The sequence below is a fragment of the Gadus macrocephalus genome, chromosome 11, assembly GCF_031168955.1.
Source record: "Gadus macrocephalus chromosome 11, ASM3116895v1".
NCBI classification, from domain to species: domain Eukaryota; kingdom Metazoa; phylum Chordata; class Actinopteri; order Gadiformes; family Gadidae; genus Gadus; species Gadus macrocephalus.
The window spans coordinates 1,688,529-1,707,093 of NC_082392.1; the positions used below are offsets into that span (position 1 = coordinate 1,688,529).

At 51.1% G+C, this 18,565-nt stretch overlaps 1 protein-coding gene across 2 annotated transcripts in view; it reads right to left on the reverse strand.

Annotated features, from left to right (window-relative positions):
• Positions 1–18,565, reverse strand: part of tacr1a (tachykinin receptor 1a) — a 32,278-nt gene that overhangs the window by 2,298 nt on the left and 11,415 nt on the right. The window contains exons 2-5 of one of the 2 annotated variants that reach the window (XM_060066065.1): positions 15,231–15,425; positions 6,838–6,988; positions 5,257–5,453; positions 2,348–2,788 (exon numbers count right to left, since the gene is read on the reverse strand). In XM_060066065.1, the coding sequence (XP_059922048.1) occupies positions 2,383–2,788; positions 5,257–5,453; positions 6,838–6,988; positions 15,231–15,425 (949 nt within the window). In that variant the 3' untranslated portion in view covers positions 2,348–2,382. The remainder of the gene's footprint in view (positions 1–2,347; positions 2,789–5,256; positions 5,454–6,837; positions 6,989–15,230; positions 15,426–18,565) is intronic. The other variant, XM_060066064.1, reaches the window with a different exon arrangement.

Here is an 18,565-nt window from a genome sequence, read left to right on the forward strand (position 1 = left end):
CCCACCGCCACAGAAACCAGCACTCATGTCCTGTTGTTTACAGATTCCCTTCGACCCTGGTCCCCCCCCCCTCCCTCCCATTCCCTCCCATTCCCTCCCCCCCCCCCCCCCCCCCCCAACGAGCTAAAAGGATATAATAAGTCTGCTGGGAAAAGGACACGCTGTGTGTGTATGTGCGTGTGCGTGTGTGTGCGTGTGCGTGTGTGTGTGCGTGTGTGGGTCTGTGTGTAGGTGTGGGTCTGTGTGTGTGTGTGGGTCTGTGTGTGCTTCTGCAGTGCGTGTCAGTGAGTGTGTGGGTTTGGGTTTGGTTCTGCACGTGCATGCATGTGTTTATGGAGCCGTGTCATGTGAGCCAGAGCAGACATGTTCTGTGCTGCGGGGGGGGGGGGGGGGGGGGGAGGGGGGTACAGGAGGGAGGGGGGGGGGGTACAGGAGGGGGGGGGCTGGGAGTGGAAGTGGGGGGGCCGGTGGTGGGAGAGGAGGGGGGGTGGAGGGGTAATCCCCCGCAGTCATAGTCGTCCTCAGAACTACTCTCTCCTCCTCCCTCTCCTTCTCTCCCTCTCTTTACCTCCCCCTTCTCCTTTCTCTTACTCACTCCGCAGCCCCCCCTCAGTCTCTCTCTCTCTCTCTCTCTCTCTCTCTCTCTCTCTCTCTCTCTCTCTCTCTCTCTCTCTCTCTCTCTCTCCACCCCTCTCTCTCTCTCTCTCTCTCCCCCCCTCTCTCTCTCCCTCTCTCGCTCTCCCCTTCTCTCCCCTTCTCTCCCCCCCTCTCTCTCTCTCTCTCTCTCTCTCTCTCTCTCTCTCTCTCTCTCTCTCTCTCCGGCTGCCTGTACCTGCACTCAAGGTTCTGGGTTCGATCCCCAGTGTCAACAGCCTAGTTGTAGGCTTTGTTGAGCCAGTTGCCCGAGCCCTACCTGCAACTAATGACATCATCTGAATGCACTCTCAGGCCCTTTGTATAACAGTGTCTGTGGATTACAAAATAAATAGTCCAAACTGAATACGCGGCTTCTTCACCGACGATGCCCATTAGCACCATTACATACTGGCAGTCGTGAATTCATTTTCTCTCTACTTTTTATCGTTTATTCCTGCCTCGTCGATACAGGGAGGCAGCCTCTGAGCACGTCGCCGACGGCTGTGCTCGGCGCGAGCCTCTCCATCTCGGGGTCCATCCTCAGCCCAACGTGAACACACAGCGCTCTGACGTCTCCATCTGGGCACCGTCGCAGCGTCAGATGTCATGGAGTGCGTGGACTACAAAGTAGGTTCTTACCAAATCATTTACCTTTACATTTAGGGCATTTACGGACGCTTTTATCCAAAGCGACTTACAATAAATACATCAGAGAGAGAGAGAGTAACAATGGAACCAAGCGGCAGGCACTAACACTTGGTTAGGTTAACCCGTTCCCCGTACACAACAAAGCAAATGCCCTTCCCTATGGGAACCTGTACGTAGTGAACCCCGTGATAACGTCCGCCCCACACACAAAGAAAACCACCTCCGTGTTCACTGCCAGGCGCCAGCGTGGATTTTCTCTTTCTCTCACCTCATCGACGACCATCCCCCCCCCCCGCTCTCCTGCCGCTTCTCACCCAAAGAAAACAACTCTCATATTCCCAAGGGCTCCGTCTCCAGCGCGGGGGGGGGGGGGGGGGGGGGGAGGGAGAGGCACGCGGGGACGTGCGAACCGCCGTGGACGGACGGACGGACGGACGGACGGGGGCGAGCGCTCGGCTTTAAAAGGAGCATGATGGCCGTGAGGATGTGCGACGTGTCAACGTGTGAATGCGTTTGCGACGTTGTTCATGGTTCTCTCCGCTCGCGTTTGTAGTCCCTTTTTTCTTTTAACTCTTTTTTCTATTTTCAACCATGGTGTTTCTCCGGACGACCTCATCGTGGTTCTGTCTCTGTCTCTCTGACGCAGCAGTGGTATCACAAACTAGTACACACACGACACACGCAACGATACGCATACACTCACACACACAGCGGAACACACACCAGTACACACACCAGCACACACACACACACACAGCGGAACACACACCAGTACACACACCAGCATACACACACACACACACACACACACACACACAGCGAAACACACACCAGTACATACACCGATACTCACACCAGTGCACGCATACACACACACCTGTGCACACACCTGTACACACACCTGTACACACACACACCTGTCCACACACCTTTGCACACACACCTGTATACATACCTGTACACACACCTGTGCACACACACATACCTGTACACACACCTGTACACCCACCTGTACACACACCTATACACACACCTGTAAACACACCTGTGCACAAACACACACCTGTACACACCTGTGCTTCCTGCCAGGCTCCGCCCCTACTCCTGCAGGTTGTGGCTGGAGTAGAAGCTGGACGTCTCGGACACCGTCTTGGAGACGCTGCGGGACGAGGACCCGTTGGAGGCCAGGTCCAGGGAGGGGCGGCGCGGCCCCCCGCCCCTCCCCCTCCCCCCGGCCCCCCCGCCGTGGGGGGCGCCGGCGGCCCCCGGCGGGCCCAGGGAGGCGGGGGCGGGGGCGGGGCCGAGGCCGGCCCTCCGGGGGGCGCGCGGGTCGCCCTCGTCGGCCTGGTGCATGACGGTGGACACGCTGGTCTCCATGCAGCTGGTCTTGTACACGCTGGTCTGCGTGTGCAGGTAGCGCGTGGACTTGAGCTCCAGGCCCTCGTAGGTCCCCCGCGGGACGCACGGGCAGCAGCCCAGCACCTGCTTGAAGCCCGCGCGGAACCTGGGGGGGGACGGACGGGGACGGACGGGGACGGGGGCGCAGAGAAGCAAACAGGGAGATACACACATCAATACAAGCATGGATAGCGGACGTGCATGGACGTGAATACAGACAGGTGGTATCACACGTGCACACATGTAGGTACACGCACAGGGAGGGAGGGGGGGGGGGGGTTCGGGGGGGGGGGGGGGGAGTCTTCGGTATGTCGGGGGGGGGTTGGCGGGGGAGGGAAGAGAGACGCTGCCTAGCTCGTCGCGCATTTCAATTCCAATACGAGGCCCAATAAAGAGGAGCTTTGCCGCCCGTGTGTTTGGTACGGCAGACGCAATCCCCGTCCGCCACTCCGAGCCGTCCTCCCGGTCTCCATGGTGAGCGTGTGATGAGACCGAGAGACGAGGACGGGGGACGGGGGGACGGACCATGAGCGTCTATGCGCCACAGAGATTGGTGCGCGGCCAAGATGCGTCTGCCCAGGGAGAGGTCCTTTGTCAGGGGATGTCCCTCATTCGGCCACCTGCCTGCACGCCTCCTCCACCCTTTACCACTTCCTTTATTAGGAGACACAAAGCAATCAGAAAAGAAAATTCATGGCTAGGCTTCCTTTTTTTCATCCTTCTACCAGGAATGCTAACAAGTCAGGGCATGTGAAGCCAGCTGTTTATGTTCAGTCCACAGCGGCGCTGAAGTGCTTCTCCCCAGGAAAAGAGCGAGGCACAAAATGGCGTTCGCTCCGTGCGTGCGGCCTCATGAGACCGCCCTGTTGGCGGAAGACCAGGCTGTCCTCGCTCCGCTTGAAACTGACTTTCAAAACCGAAATGTGGACGGGCCAGTCAGCGCTAGTGGGGCGTAGCTCATTACGAGCCAGGCCTCGAATTGGCATCGGTTTCCACAAATGGGCCGGTCTTACGTCGTTCAAAAAAGTCCAGCCAACAATATAAAATATTGAAGTGATGCTCTTGTTATCTTTGCTCTGGACAAATCCAGTTGGAAGTAAAACAAAAGATGAGAAAATTTTTCATTGAAATTCAGATCTATTCAGTCTCCTCCATCTTTATGAAACGACTGGACTGTCGACGGCCAAGCCTTCCTCGGGCGTCACCGCATTTGAGATTCTGCAGACTGCGTTGCTGCGCGCATTCTGACCCAAAGCTCCCTGCCCCCCCCCCCCCCCCCTGGCGCTGATGAGTCCCTCCACTTTTTGGGTGTTCAAAGTTATTTTAAACTGGAGCGAGACCAGTCTGATCTTCATCAAGAAGCTGGGATGTGAGCCTGTGAGATCAAGATGGCTTCTCGAGGCTACTGGTGTAAAGGACCGATGGAAGATGGTTGGAAGCCTCTGTTGCTGACATGGATGTTAAATAACTCATGAGCCTGATCACTCATTCACAAAGAGGCTGTCTGTTCGTACTGACATTCAATCCGTTTAAAAGGGCCCCTATTTCACAACTCAGCGTGAGACTTATTCATTATTTCATTCATTATTCATTATCTATGGGGCTCGTACATCAGAATGCATCATGGGAGATTTTGCTGTTGGTACTTCCCAATATTTAGAGGACTCAAGGGAGTCGCAATACTGTAATACCCTAAATCAACGTAAATATACTAAAAGCTAGGCTAATGGAAACTTTGTTTTACCACGACTCGCAATAGGAACTACACCCATAACATTTTAAAGCTCCTATTGTTCCAACAAGGAGGCGCTCGTTGTGGTGAGCCGTTTGAATGCACAAGGCATATGTGGACCAACTACCCCAGCCCCCCCCCGGTGGACTGTACCAACTGTTGGAGTTGGAGTTCGATCTGTCCATCATACATCTGACTGAACACTCCCGCATGTGACGTATGTGACGGATTTGTAAATGGCTCGGAATGACAACTCGCTGTCACACCTTGTGGCAACAGGACCCCGTTAAAGGTCACAGAGCCATCCGTCTCTCCTACCTGGAGGAGATCATGTATCACTGTGCATCCAGCTTCTCTCGGAGAAGGGAACATTGGATTTCCTGCAAACAGGTTGACTTGGTTCCACTAAGAGCCTCCAGAGCACTGAAGCACACAGCCTGGGTCTGGCCGGCTTCGAAACATAGTGTGCATACTGCTTTCTGCACATTGCTGCCAAATCACATCACGGTTAAACAGACGCAGAGGGTTTGGAGTCCGTCTGTCGGTGTGGCCGCCTGTCCTTCCGCCCATCTGTGTAATCTCCATATACCAAATACAAGCTCAGAACTGGCTTTTCGTTTCTTCTTCTTTTACTCTGGGATAGAGAGAACTGCAGTGCAACCGCCTGTAACCACGCCAACCAACTGTTATGGAGACGACTGTGTTTATGTGTGTGTGTGTGTGTGTGTGTGCATGTGTCAGTCCTTCCCTTCCACCCCTCCCACCTGTATGTCTCCGTCTGTTCAACCTTCTGTCTGGTGTCTGCCCTCCCCGTCTCTCTGCTGCGTGACAGGCGCACTGACCTGTCGTTGAGGCAGCAGTAGATGATGGGGTTGTACATAGTGGAGCTCATGGCCAGCCACAGCACAGCCAGGTACACCTGCTGGATGTAGGGCTGCTCAAACATCTCAGGGTGGAACTCGTGGAGCAGGAAGAAGACGTGGAAGGGCAGCCAGCAGATGGCGAAGGTGCACACCACCACGATCATCATCTTGACCACCTGGGACAGGATTCAGAAACAATTGAGTCAAAACTGGGTCACAGCTTAGTTGGTATAGTCATTCTGACGGTGGGGTACTGTTGCCAATGCGTGAGTCTGCCATCGCTGGAACCACTGGTGGTTAGTTCCACGCTGACGTCGTAACCCCAAACTCATTGTTTTTCGGTTCCCTGGTCGACTTATTTGGAATTTGCAGATTTGTGTTAATATGCCACACATGGCAAACCTGAACCTTCAGGGAAATCGGATTACAGATGTGATCAAATCAAAGCCTATTAGTGGAATCACCAACTGGAACGACTGCGGTAGAATATGCGTTGTGTATTCAAAGTATCCCCCTGGCTTTAACCCCTTTCTGTGTGTTCAGGTGATCTTGTTTTAACCCTCTTCACGACGCCTGTTGAGACACAGGGCGACACAAACACACACCAACGAGCACAAGCATCGAGAAGCAGCAAAGCAACAGGAAGTGCCATGAGGTGAAGTGGTGGAGAGTGGAGGACAGAGGAACACGGGAACACGAGCTGAACACAAATTAGACGATCGGCCAGAGACGACAGAGTAAGCAGGACAAGGAGAGACGGGGGAGAAGGGGGAGACAGGGGAGAGAGATGGATTACGAAATCTGGTGACATTTATACCTGTGATGATAAATCGGCGAAGAGGGGGAAAAAACCTGGTTGCGAATGTGAACATTTCTGCTTGTTTCTGATCGCAGCCTGGCTAATAAAGCCTGATGGGACGGTAATGTGATTACTGCTTGTGTGAATTGGTGACTTTCAGATGCAGCTGCAGCCCTCGAACAATGATGATCTTTTGTTGTTTTTTTGGAAGGATGCCCGAAAGGAACATCTGCGGTTACTGGTTGTTTTTTTTGTTGTGTTTGTTATGTTAACAAGTGGATTCTAACGTAGTTATCCATGTAGAGTACCTCGTTACACCACTTCATTAGGAGGATACGCCACCATTATACTCAAGTACTCAAGAATACTGTCTCCATTCTGGACATTTATGGAGTAAAATAGTTTCTTCCTTTCCTCGTAAATTAGGTGAGGGTAAATATAAGCTAGGCGGGCGGTATATCTAGACCTAATCCTCACTTAGGGCGAGGCTTTCAAAACAATCGAAACAACATCCCCTTTGCAGAACCTCACCACAAAGTAAACGTCAGAGTGGAAGAGGCGCCGATGGAACATCGGTTTGATGTTCTTAGATTGGATTTGGATCTGATTGGGGTTATCGTCGCGCTCCGGGGAAATCAATTTATGGTGGCGGGCGGATAACACACTACGAGGGGAAACAGACCGTGAGGAGAGAGAAAGAGAAGAGGCAGGCAAGAGAAAACAATCCCTGGTTCCCCGTGCGGACCCCCAGGGCGACGAACCTTGCGCTTGGCGATGAGTTGTTCCTTGTAGCGGTCGGAGGAGTCCCCCGGGATCTCGCTGGCCCACAGAGTCAGACCCACCTCCAGGTAGGCACAGCCCATCACCACCAGAGGCAGGAAGTAGATGAGGATGACCACACACACGTAGTACCTGGGGGCACAGGGTCAGGAGGTCAAGGACAGGAGGTCAGGGTCACGGCGTTAGGGTCACGAGGTCAGGGCGCTAGGGTCATGAGGTCAGGAAGTTAGGGTCACGAGGTTAGGGTCACGAGGTCAGGAAGTTAGGGTCATGAGGTCAGGGCGCTAGGGTCATGAGGTCAGGACGTTAGGGTCACGAGGTTAGGGTCACGAGGTCAGGAAGTTAGGGTCATGAGGTCAGGGCGCTAGGGTCATGAGGTCAGGACGTTAGGGTTAGAACGTTAGGGTCATGAGGTCAGGGTCAGGACGTTAGGGTCACAAGGTCAGGAAGTTAGGGTCATAAGGTCAGGGCGTTAGGGTCATGAGGTCAGGACTTCAGGGTCATGACGTTAGGGTCATGAGGTCAGGGTTAGGACATTAGGTTCACGAGGTCAGGACGTTAGGGTCATAAGGTCAGGGCGTTAGGGTCACGAGGTCAGGGCGTTAGGGTCATAAGGTCATGACGTTAGGGTCATGAGGTCAGGGCCAGGACGTTAGGGTCATGAGGTTACGGTTCGGACGTTGAGGACACAGAGGCTGAGTAAGAGCTGGGGGCTTTCTGTCGCGTTTCAAGTTAGGGTACGTCATTTATTTTTAGAAGCATTTTTGGTCATATTTGTTCTGTCACTTCCCTGACCCCTGAGCAATGGAATCAAATCAGCTGTGACAGGAAGGAGAAAACAAATCTGGTGTTTGTGGTGAGCGGCTTTTGAGGGAGGAGTTGGTTTGTTTCCGTTGGGTGCTTTCACAATCTAGTAACTCTGGCTGGTTCCTCCGGGTTGCTTACCCTTTAGCCCGCTCTCCTCCCTCTGTCACCTTTGTGTACGTCCACTTTAGTGTGTGTAGTTTAGTTTGTGGTCATGATTTACTTTAAGGCCATCTGATGATTAGGAAACACACCATACTACCATCACTTAAGATAACAGAGATAAAACATGGAGGGATAAAGCATAAAGGATAAAATAGATAAAATGTGCAACTGCACATCCAAATAAAATACGTTTATGACACATACATTTAAATTCATACTCCAAAACGTAGTCCATCCGTACCAAAGTACAGATGTTTTATTTTCCTTCAGTGTCGTCCTGAATGACCACTCCTCTAACCAGGGGCTGACATGAGAACTCCGACACAGCAGAGTGAGAAGTTCCACAGTGAATCAAGGTAGCGGCCAGAATCCGTCCGTTTAACCGTGATGGAGGACAACGTGTTTTTTTTTAAGTGTTTAAACTACTGACGCTTACAGACCTCGGGGTTTAGGGATGGGGTGAGAACGCTCAGCCCAACTGTCAGATTGATTTAAAGCCTGCTTGAAATGATGAATCGTGACAGTCTCTGTATTTATCGAATGATTCGCTCCCAACGATCACAGCACAGTGGTAATGCTAATGCAAGTTCCTGTGTGTGCGTCGGTGTGTGTGTATCCCCAGTGTAACTTCACAGAGCCTTCGTGGATCGTGTAATCCAATTTGAATGTCCGGTGACTTTTAACCCACACCATCTCCTCCAGGGCATGTATCTCTTTGCATTCACTGCAAAATGCTTTGTAAAATAAATGGTAGATCATAATAAATAATGCATTCAAATAGTGCATTCAATAAACCCATTCAGTGTGTTTGTGCACCATCCTATACGCGAACCACCCACCCTCTACCCGCGCAGCAGTGAAACAACGCCCTCCTCCCTCTCTCTCTCTCTCTGGGCACAGTGTCCCGTGGAGCAGGCAGGGTCGTTTTGCTTGGCAATTAACTGCAATTATGCTAATCAGCCTAAACAGCTCAGCCGGGGGGCAGCGATGGCTGCCACCGGGCTGCCTCTCTCCTGCCTTTCATGGGGCAGACAATAGGCCACCTTGCAGCCCCTACCGCAGCGAGACCCGCCGCCAGGAGTTAGCCGCGCCGCAGCGCGAAGCCGTGTACCGTGAAGCTCCACATGAGAAATGGAAAACCCACGTTGGGTGTTGGTGTGCTTGTGTGTATTGTGATGCACAATACAAACGTGTTTGTGGGACCTGGGATGGAATTAATAATAAAAATGAAAGGCAGCGGTCACCTTGCTGGCACCTGATAATATTGGGCTTTTTCTCCTCTTCTCCATTCTCCTCTCGCTTTCCCTCTGCTGACCTCTCCTCTCTGTACCTCCCCTTACCTCCTCTCTGTACCTCCCCTTACCTCCTCTCTGTCCCTTTCCTTACCTCCTCTCTGTCCCTTTCCTTACCTCCTCTCTGTCCCTTTCCTTACCTCCTCTCTGTCCCTTTCCTTACCTCCTCTCTGTCCCTTTCCTTACCTCCCCTCTGTCCCTTTCCTTACCTCCTCTCTGTCCCTTTCCTTACCTCCTCTCTGTCCCTTTCCTTACCTCCTCTCTGTCCCTTTCCTTACCTCCTCTCTGTCCCTTTCCTTACCTCCCCTCTCTCTGTCCTTCTCCTCTTTCTGTCCCTCTCTCCCTCTCCTTACCATCTCTCTCTCTCCCTCTCCTTACCATCTCTCTCTCTCCCTCTCCTTACCATCTCTCTCTCTCCCTCTCCTTACCTCCTCTCTCTCCATCTCCTTACCATCTCTCTCTCCCTCTCCTTACCTCTCTCTCTTTACCTATCCTTAACTCTTCTTCTTTCCTTACCTCTCGCCCTCGTTTCTTCTCACCTCTATCATTCTCTAATTTCCTCTCCAGCCATGCTTTTATTCACTTGGCTTTCCGTTTCCTCCCGTCTCTCTCTGCTTAACGTCTCACTTTTCCTCCTCCTCCCCGTCCTCACCTCCAGTCTCTTCCTCTTCTCCATCCTCCTCATTTTCTAGGCTCTAGTTTCCTCTCCTAACCTGCATTCCCTCATTCTGTCTCTTATTTAATCTCCTATTATTCTCCTCTCATCTCTTCTCTTACCATCTCTTCTCCTCTCCTCTCTCTACCTTTCATCTCCTCTCCTCACCTCTCATTTCCTCTGTCCTCCTCTCTCGTTTCCTCTATATTCCTCTTCTCTCATCTCCTCTCCACCCGCTGTGTGTCCTCTAGCCTCCTTCCCTGTCCTCTCTCCTTCCCTCTGGTCTGATCTCTTGATTCCCCCTCTTCCTCCGTACGAGAGGAACACAGTTCACGATGAAGACCTTTAAAGAACCACTCTATCCTGCTACTCTTAAACATCCACTACCAATTTAAGTTGTCAAAAATGATCAACTTTGTTATCCCGATGCTGGAGGAGAGCACTTAGCTAGAGTGTGCACCGGCAAAAACATATAACGTATATCACAAAGTGCAAGGCTTCAATACAGAGTTTGTGAGCCCTTCCAAGGCTTCAATACAGAGTTTCTGCCCGTCTTGGGCAGAAACGGCAAAACAAAGTACTTCTGACAAAGTAGAAGTACTTTGTCGGAAGTACTTCCCCCCCCAAGAACCCAGAAAGAAATCCATTCTGACAATATTGACGTTGGCTCTCATCCACTCGTGACACAAATACGAATGGGAGCCATTGGAACACAGAGAAGGGGATATGTACGTGAGTAATCCGCTTGGCAGGTTAGCTACACTCCTTTTGTGTGGAACGTCTTGTGTTTGTGGTGTGCTTGCGTCTGTATTTTTACTTCCTTGCAGGGTTTGAGCTGAGAGGTGTGATCTCCACAGTGTGTTAGAATGGAAATAGTTTGCCGGGGCGTTGATGCCGCAACAGAGAATCTGTCGCTGCCTTGGTCTCTCTCTGTTCTCTCCGCTCCTCCGTCTCAGCCTCTCTGCCTTAACGCCTGGGAGCGCAGCCTGCCGCGTTCTCTGAGCTGTCAGACATGTGTGAAATTGGCTGTCACAGCTCACTAGTAGGTTAGCCTTTCTCAGCGCACAGCGATGATAGAGCGATGATGACCCAGCGCACGCGGGGTTACAGGTACTCCTCGTTTGTAATTCATTAGGATTTCCTCTGTCGACTCTTCTCTCCGTTCCCACATATGGAGGTGAGGGATGATGACGGGTGACGGTGGCTTGCGTGTTGTAATACTTTTGGATCCTTTTCCCAGCAGGTCAGCCCCTCCCCTCAAACCCCTTCCTTGTCAACTCTGTCACCCCAACCCCTGTTCACCTCCACCCCCCCTCACCTCAATCCTGGTCTCACCTCAGTCAGCGCCTCCACCCCTTCACCTCCATCCTCGTACACCTTGGACACCTGCATCACTCTCACCTCCATCCCCTCCAAAGCCCACCTGCATCACTCTCACCTCCATCCCCTCCAAAGCCCACCTGCATCACTCTCACCTCCATCCCCTCCAAAGCCCACCTGCATCACTCTCACCTCCATCCCCTCCAAAGCCCACCTGCATCACTCTCACCTCCATCCCCTCCAAAGCCCCCCTCTGTCAGCTCTCAGCTCTCAGTCTGATCGTCTGAATCATCTCCCTTGCTTGCTGTCCTGAGCCAGTTTCTTCCCTGGTGTAAAGCTGAGCTCGGCGGTGGCTGGCACCCTGCTAGGGTTGTGGCGGCCAGGGACTGTGTTCTGAGGATGGGGGATGCAGTGGACCGCCCAGAGAGGGAAAAGCTTCTCTCTTCTCCTGACACACCACAGGCTGGCCGCGCTGCACATAGTGAACGAAGCAGCATGGAATGAACAAGCAGCACACACACACACACACACACACACACACACACACACACACACACACACACACACACACACACACACACACACACACACACACACACACTCAGTCATTCCTACACACGCACACATACACTCAACAATTATTCAGTCACACCCTGACGTTTTAAGTAAAAGGATTTGTCTTCAAGGAATATATTCCTTAAACTGTCTGAGCTTGCTCTAAAGTTTGCCAGCGAATCCAAAACACAGGGTTGGGGTTCAATCGAGTTCAGCTACACTATTATATGGAAATCCCACAACAGACACAGACACGCACTCCTTGAGTAGCGAGCCGAGTGCTTCTGGGGAGCAATCAGACGTCCCGGGTGAGCCGCTGGTGGGTCTTAACACTGTTAAATCAATGAGCTGCTGCAGTCTTCCACCTGCCACACCGCACCTCTCCATCTGGACTCGACAGAGCCCTGCTTGGGCTCTAAGTCCAACACATCAGTGTGAGCGTCAGAGACCATATTCTGTCCATGCTCATGGACCATAAAGTTCGCCCCGTAACCTGGCGACAGCAGCCCAGTCAGCACGCCACGGCGTTATCTAAACGTGAGGTAGGAGGGTATCACTATCACAAAGTCCCCGTCAATGGTGTGTGTGTGTGTGTGTGTGTGTGTGTGTGTGGCCACGAAAGTGATCGCATTGGCACTGTTAGGTTTGTTCCTTGTATTTATAACCTGCTCTGAGACCTTGCTCCCGCTAATTCCTCCGGCTGGAGTTATGGGGCCAGGGGTGTGGAGGGGGGGGGGTCGTCTGACCAGCATCAGGGGCGTGTGCCGGACGGACAGATGGCGCCTGATCATATGTGTCAATCAAAGAAGGGGTGGGGGTAAGCTGGTAGGGGGAGGAGTCAGGTACCTTGATTGGCGGGCGGGGGAAGGAGTTGGAGGCGGTGGGGAGGGCAACATCCTGTCTGGCAGGGTGGGTAAACACAGGTTTGATGAGGGGGGGAGATGAACAGCGAGAGAGTCGTGATTGGTTCTATGTTGTTCCTTCTGTTGTTGTGCGTAGGAATGTGCGTGTTTTGTATTTACGATTGTGTGTGTGTGTCTTGTATACCCCCGTACGTGTTCTCAGTGCTCTGCAACGGTTGCTTAGCGATCATAAAAGAGGCGCATCGTGTGTGTGTGTGTGTGTGTGTGTGTTTGTGTTTATGTGTGCGTCTCCTGTGTTATCCCCGCCCCAGCAGATAGAGCCACTTAGCAGGTGTGTGGGCCCAACGGGGGGTTCTCTGCGTGCCTCGTGGCCCGCAGCATCGCATCGCTCCGCCGGGACTCATCTCCTGTCGTCACTCTGCCACGACGTCACCCCGCTGGGACGGGGAGCCACGCTGGAAGAGCTTCTGTCATGCAGAGACGCGGCGACAGAGATCTCTGTGGTTAGGTTTTTGTATTCTCATGAACCCAATTTTAGATGATCATATAAAGTCTGCTGGTGGATGAGCTCCAGTCTGTTTGAACGGGGCGTTTTACTTTGTTTTGAGCTTTTCATGTTTGGGGAATGGCTCATTAGCATCCCCCTGGAGGTAAGGTACGACCTTGTGAAGGTGAACTGGCGTGGGAGCACGTTTGTCTCTAGGGAGGCTAGGAGAGTGAAAGTGGAGCTGTTTGATCATTGTGTGGCTGACCCACCTGACCCTGTTGATAGAAGTCTGTGGTCCTTGGTAGAACAGGTGCTTCATTGATCTCTGGAGTGGATTATTAGATGCATTTCTTATAATTTAAAAAATATGGCTAAATATACAACATAAATGTAACATCGACGCTACGCATAAGCATGCATGTCGTTGCCATGGCTGATCAAACTGAAAACAATGACGGAATACCATTTAAGTCTGAATCTCCATTCACTGCCTGTCTGCATTGGAGGAGGATAGGAAGGCTTAATTGAGGAGCTCAAAGTGGAAGGAAATGGGCATGTTTGGCTCCAACGACTTCCATGCAAATAGTCTTTCTGCAAAGCGTCTGGCGGCCATTAGGGAAATGAAAATTAAATCTTCTTAAGGTACGTCCATGTTGCCGTTCCTTTTAACCCCGCGGAGGTTGATAAAGCTTATGTCGAGCTAGGCAGAACAGATGCTATGCCTGCGTTCTGACTGAAGCACTGTTTATATCTTAGAGGGACCCTCAAGGTTACTTCCTCTCTCTAAAGGCATCCATTCCATAGCCAGTGTTTAGAAATGAACTTGAAGAAGGCATTAGAGGAAACATTCTCTGTGTTGCCTTTGCCTTTGTATGCCCTTACTAGAGAGGAAAAGCGTGGGATTTATGGCGTTTGGCTGCTGGCAGGAAAAACTAAAGGCAGCGATTCGTTTTGAATCCAGGGAAGACTCACTTTTTGATCAAGGGCAATAACTCTAAAGCTTAGAACCACAGACTCCGAGCTCCTGGCTAGTCGTTTTTCCTGATGCCCCTCCACCGGCACTGGTCTGATAAACAGTGAAAGCTTTCTTTGGATCCCATGAGAGGAGTTTGTCATCATATTTTATGTTTTGTACAAACCCATGGTTATAGAGGCTGTTTACTGCAGGAGGCACCGGACTGAGCGGGCCCATGGACATTTATTGCAAGAAAGTACTTCAAAGCCACGATTCTTTCATGGCCGAACCAAGATAAAAATAGAGATCCTCCTCTAAAGGATGACGCTTAAGATTGACTGGCCGGGGAGTCCACACCGGTTCTTGAATTAATGGATCTGCATCCTGACATGTTGTTACAACTTTGAAGAGTTGCGAATAAGCCATGGTGGTAACTTACGCACAGAGGCGCTTCCACCGCACCTCAATGCTTTCTTTAAAACGATAAATCTGTGCTCTTGTGTTCCCAATCCGTGCGCACGGTTTTCTAAATCCGTTCCCTCTGATTTGTTATTTTCTACACAGCAGGGATGAAGTATTGTAAAGACAAACAACTATCTGATTCAGATCTTTACAGTATGAATGACTGAATGTAGTGTTTATCTTTATATAGAGTAGCTGCATGACAAAAAGCAGCTGCAACCACTGTTTCCCAATGGTGTCCGTAAACTCAACCGAGAGTATATAACTTTGTTTTTTCAACTACATATTATTTCTATATTCATACTGTAGATGTCGGTCTTATTCAGATATTCGTTCGCCGTCCCAATGCTCCATGGGGGAACAGGAACGGTTTTATATAAAACGGGCGCACAGTCTGCGAATCCAAGAGAGGGGATTTACACATCAAGGTTTCTTTTCTATCATGTGACCCCAGAGGGGCTCCGTATAATATACCGAGTATACTTCAAACCATCAAAAAAATAGATAGATATATTGTTAGAAGAAGAAATTTAGAATTGCCGATTTTCAGGCGCAAATGGTCTCGAAAGAAAGGCTCAGAAGTTATACTGCCTTTGGACCTTTGTCTCTTCAGAAAGAACCACCGCGGTGCTGTGCCTCAAATTCAAAGCAACACATCAACTCCTTCCCACTCACGCTCCTCTCCAGTCGCCCCCAACGCAAACCCTATCCTTCCTGCCCACCTTCCCTCCCAAGGCAATTAACAGCCCGCATTTGACACGTCACCTCGCCAGCGAGAGGGTTCAAGGAGCAGCCAGGAAGAGAGAGCCGGCTCACATCTTTTTGAAGTCGCAGAGCTTGTACTCGGGCCAGTCGATGTAGCAGACCACTCGTCCGGGGAGTGCGATGGTGTTGGAGTAGTAGTACTGGGGAAAGGCCAGCAACAGGGCCAGCACCCAGATCACCCCCACCACCACCTTGGTCTCTGTGGCGGACATCCTCTGCTGCAGAGGGTGGATGATGGCCATGTACCTGCGGAGGACAGCGCACGGAGGTTAGTGACGGAACGTAAAGACCTGAAGGGCCGGACCAGCCGCGCGTTAAACCCCGTTTTGGAACCTATTGCGCGGCGGAGCTCGGCTGTGGTCCAGGAAAAGCTTTTCGTTGCCGTTTGGGTGTTACGGGGTCTGGTCCAGAGTGGGCCTGTGAAGCCCTTTGAGACTGCAGCTGCGATGAAACGCTATCAGAATAGAATTGACTTGATCATTGACATGCAGACACATAAGGCTCACTTGTCGCTCCAAGGCGCTTTTTGTCATCTGCGTCGATAAATGAAGCTTAGGGCAAAAAGATACACGTTTCCTGAGAAGAAACTTTTTCATGACTAGTTCTTTGGAAATACACTTCTTCAGTTCATCACCTTCTCCATCCCTGTAAGGAAAGAAATAAAAAATACATTTTCTGAACTTAATTTTCATGAAAATGAAATGTGAAGGGGTCTGTTATGAATGATACTAATGATGCCGCGCTCTTGCTCACCCACATCCTCAGTCTTCCTCACCACATTCATGCGAACATTCACAGCAGTAACACTTTAATACATTGTCCTCTTTTTATTTGTCTTCTTTGCCTCCCACTCAGAAGTTTGCTTCATTTGCTTTCAGAGGAGGAAGAGCCTCCAGTCTGCCGCAGCGGTCGTTTGGTTTGGGGCTTTGGTATTAAAACCACGGCAGAGTCGCTATCGTGACAACGCTTTTCAAATAGGTGGAAAAAAATCTGTCAAATTTTGGCGTACCACTGACAAAATTCAACAGTACATCGGAAACATCCTAATTAGGTAATGATGTTGTGAAACAATTTTAGGAAGGCATGGGAAGGTTTCTTAATTGATGCAGTCTGTCCCACAAGGGCCAACGTAAGCGGCCCGCAGTGTCTCTGAAACAAACAAGATATATGGCATAATAAAATTGTTTTATGCCAAAGTTTTATAGAGAAAAGTGACTTTGACATCGCGCCCCATAGTAAACACACTGAATACGACAAACAGAGGATGTTGGGAAATGGAAAATAGAGAAAATAATCGTAGTAATCTTACAGCGGTGTTGGATGTTATTTTATAAAAAGGCAAAGCGTGATACTTTGCTGAATGGTCTGCACTCTTTTATTCCAGACACTTCATGTTGCCTTTGAAACAACCGTCGCTGTTTATTGGACCCATTAATTCTATCAAACGCTATTGAAGACTCGATTAAAAGTGTTTCGTGCTCCGTCACTGTCCTGGCTTTGGTCTAATCTATCTTCACTCCAGAGAGCCGGTGGGGAGAAAGCCGGTTGGGAGAAAGCCGGTGGGGAGAAAGCCAGCATCCGTGCTCACCATGATTAGCCTGACCAGTGAGCTATAACAGAGGGGGTCAACCTGCAGTCCATCTCTCTTCTACCACTTTAGGTTTGGAGTCCATTTGAGATCTGGCAGGGGTTGTTTGGGGAGCTTACTGTTGTAAGTTGATCTGGCTAGTTCATGCCTTGTTTTGTTGCCAGATCTCCTCTTTCATCCGTGGTGTTAGGGATAAGGTTAGGTTTAGTAACCATGAACACACTTCCCTTCGTTCATGCGGGTCGTAACAGTCGCCCTGTAACTATTGGGCAAGGTTTAACGGAACTCAGCCTCAACTTAATAGTGGTCTGTAGTGATTGTCTTCACCCATACTCCACAGGGGAACGTGAACGTACAGCCTCATAGTCAATATGATCTAGTAAGCCACCCATTCTCCCCTCAGTGCCTCAATGAATTATCTTCTAATCTAAACGGTCAATTAGTTCTTGTCAGTTAAGAGATGAGGAACTCTGATGGTCAGGTGTCACTGCCACGTCAGAACCAGACCTTCTATTGGACGGCAACAAACAAGCCGTCTTAAAATCCTTGATAATTTTGTCAATCACGGCCAGTGATTGATGGCCAAGATACATACCCATAGTGCACTGCAGTTCGTGGGTGCTGCACTGCACGGCTGGTTTAATCAAACAATGCAATTACAATTTACACTTGACTTCTTTTAGATTATCCTTCAAAGGATAAATCACACCAGTATTCAATGCAGAGCTCATTCAAGCCTTACGTTTCTCTCTCTCTCTCCTCTCTCTCTCTCTCTCTCTCTCTCTCTCTCTCTCTCTCTCTCTCTCCTCTCTCTCTTCTCTCTCTCTCTCTCTCTCTTCTTCTCTCTCTTCCCTTTCTCTCTCTCTCTCTCTCTCTCTCTCTCTCTCTCTCTCTCTCTCTCTCTCTCTCTCTCTTCCTCTCTCTCTCTCTCTCTCTCTCTCTCTCTCTCTCTCCTTCTCTCTCTCTCTCTCTCTCTCTCTCTCTCTCTCTCTCTCTCTCTCTCTCTCTCTCTCTCTCTCTCTCTCTCTTCCCTTTCTCTCTCTCTCTCTCTCTCTCTCTCTCTCTCTCTCTCTCTCTCTCTCTGTCTCTCGCTCTCTCAACCGTACCACCGCAACATGGGAACCCCTCAATGTCCCCGGCTGTGATTGGCTGCGTGGTGCGTACGTTTCCATCCTATTATCGGCCGTTATTGATGGGAGTTATTTCATTTCCAGGGGTGTTGCTCCGCTGCACTCCCCCCAAGTGCCTCCGCCCCTGGGAGACGTCCGCCGCACCCGCCTCCGCCCCCAGCTCCACCCCCTCTGCCCGACACCTCTCCAGCAGGGGGCTGTCTTCAGAGCGGGGGTCAGGCGAGGGAAGCCCCCCCGTCCTCACAGAAGAGGAAATTGATTGACCCTCACATCCAACCGACAGCAGCTCGGCCTGCAGGGATGGACCGGGAAGAGCTCAGTGTCCAACCGCCGCGAGGGGCCGTCTCCATGGTGACCGTCGTCCTGAGGGACCGTCTCCATGGTGACCGTCGTCCTGAGGGACCGTCTCCATGGTGACCGTCGTCCTGAGGGACCGTCTCCATGGTGACCGTCGTCCTGAGGGACCGTCTCCATGGTGACCGTCGTCCTGAGGGACCGTCTTGACCGTCGTCCTGAGGGACCGTCTCCATGGTGACCGTCGTCCTGAGGGACCGTCTCCATGGTGACGTCTCCCTGGGGGCCCATCTCCATGGTGACCGTCTCCATGGGGACCGTCTCCCTGAGGGGCTGTCTCCATGGTGACCATCTACCTGAGGGACCGTCTCCAT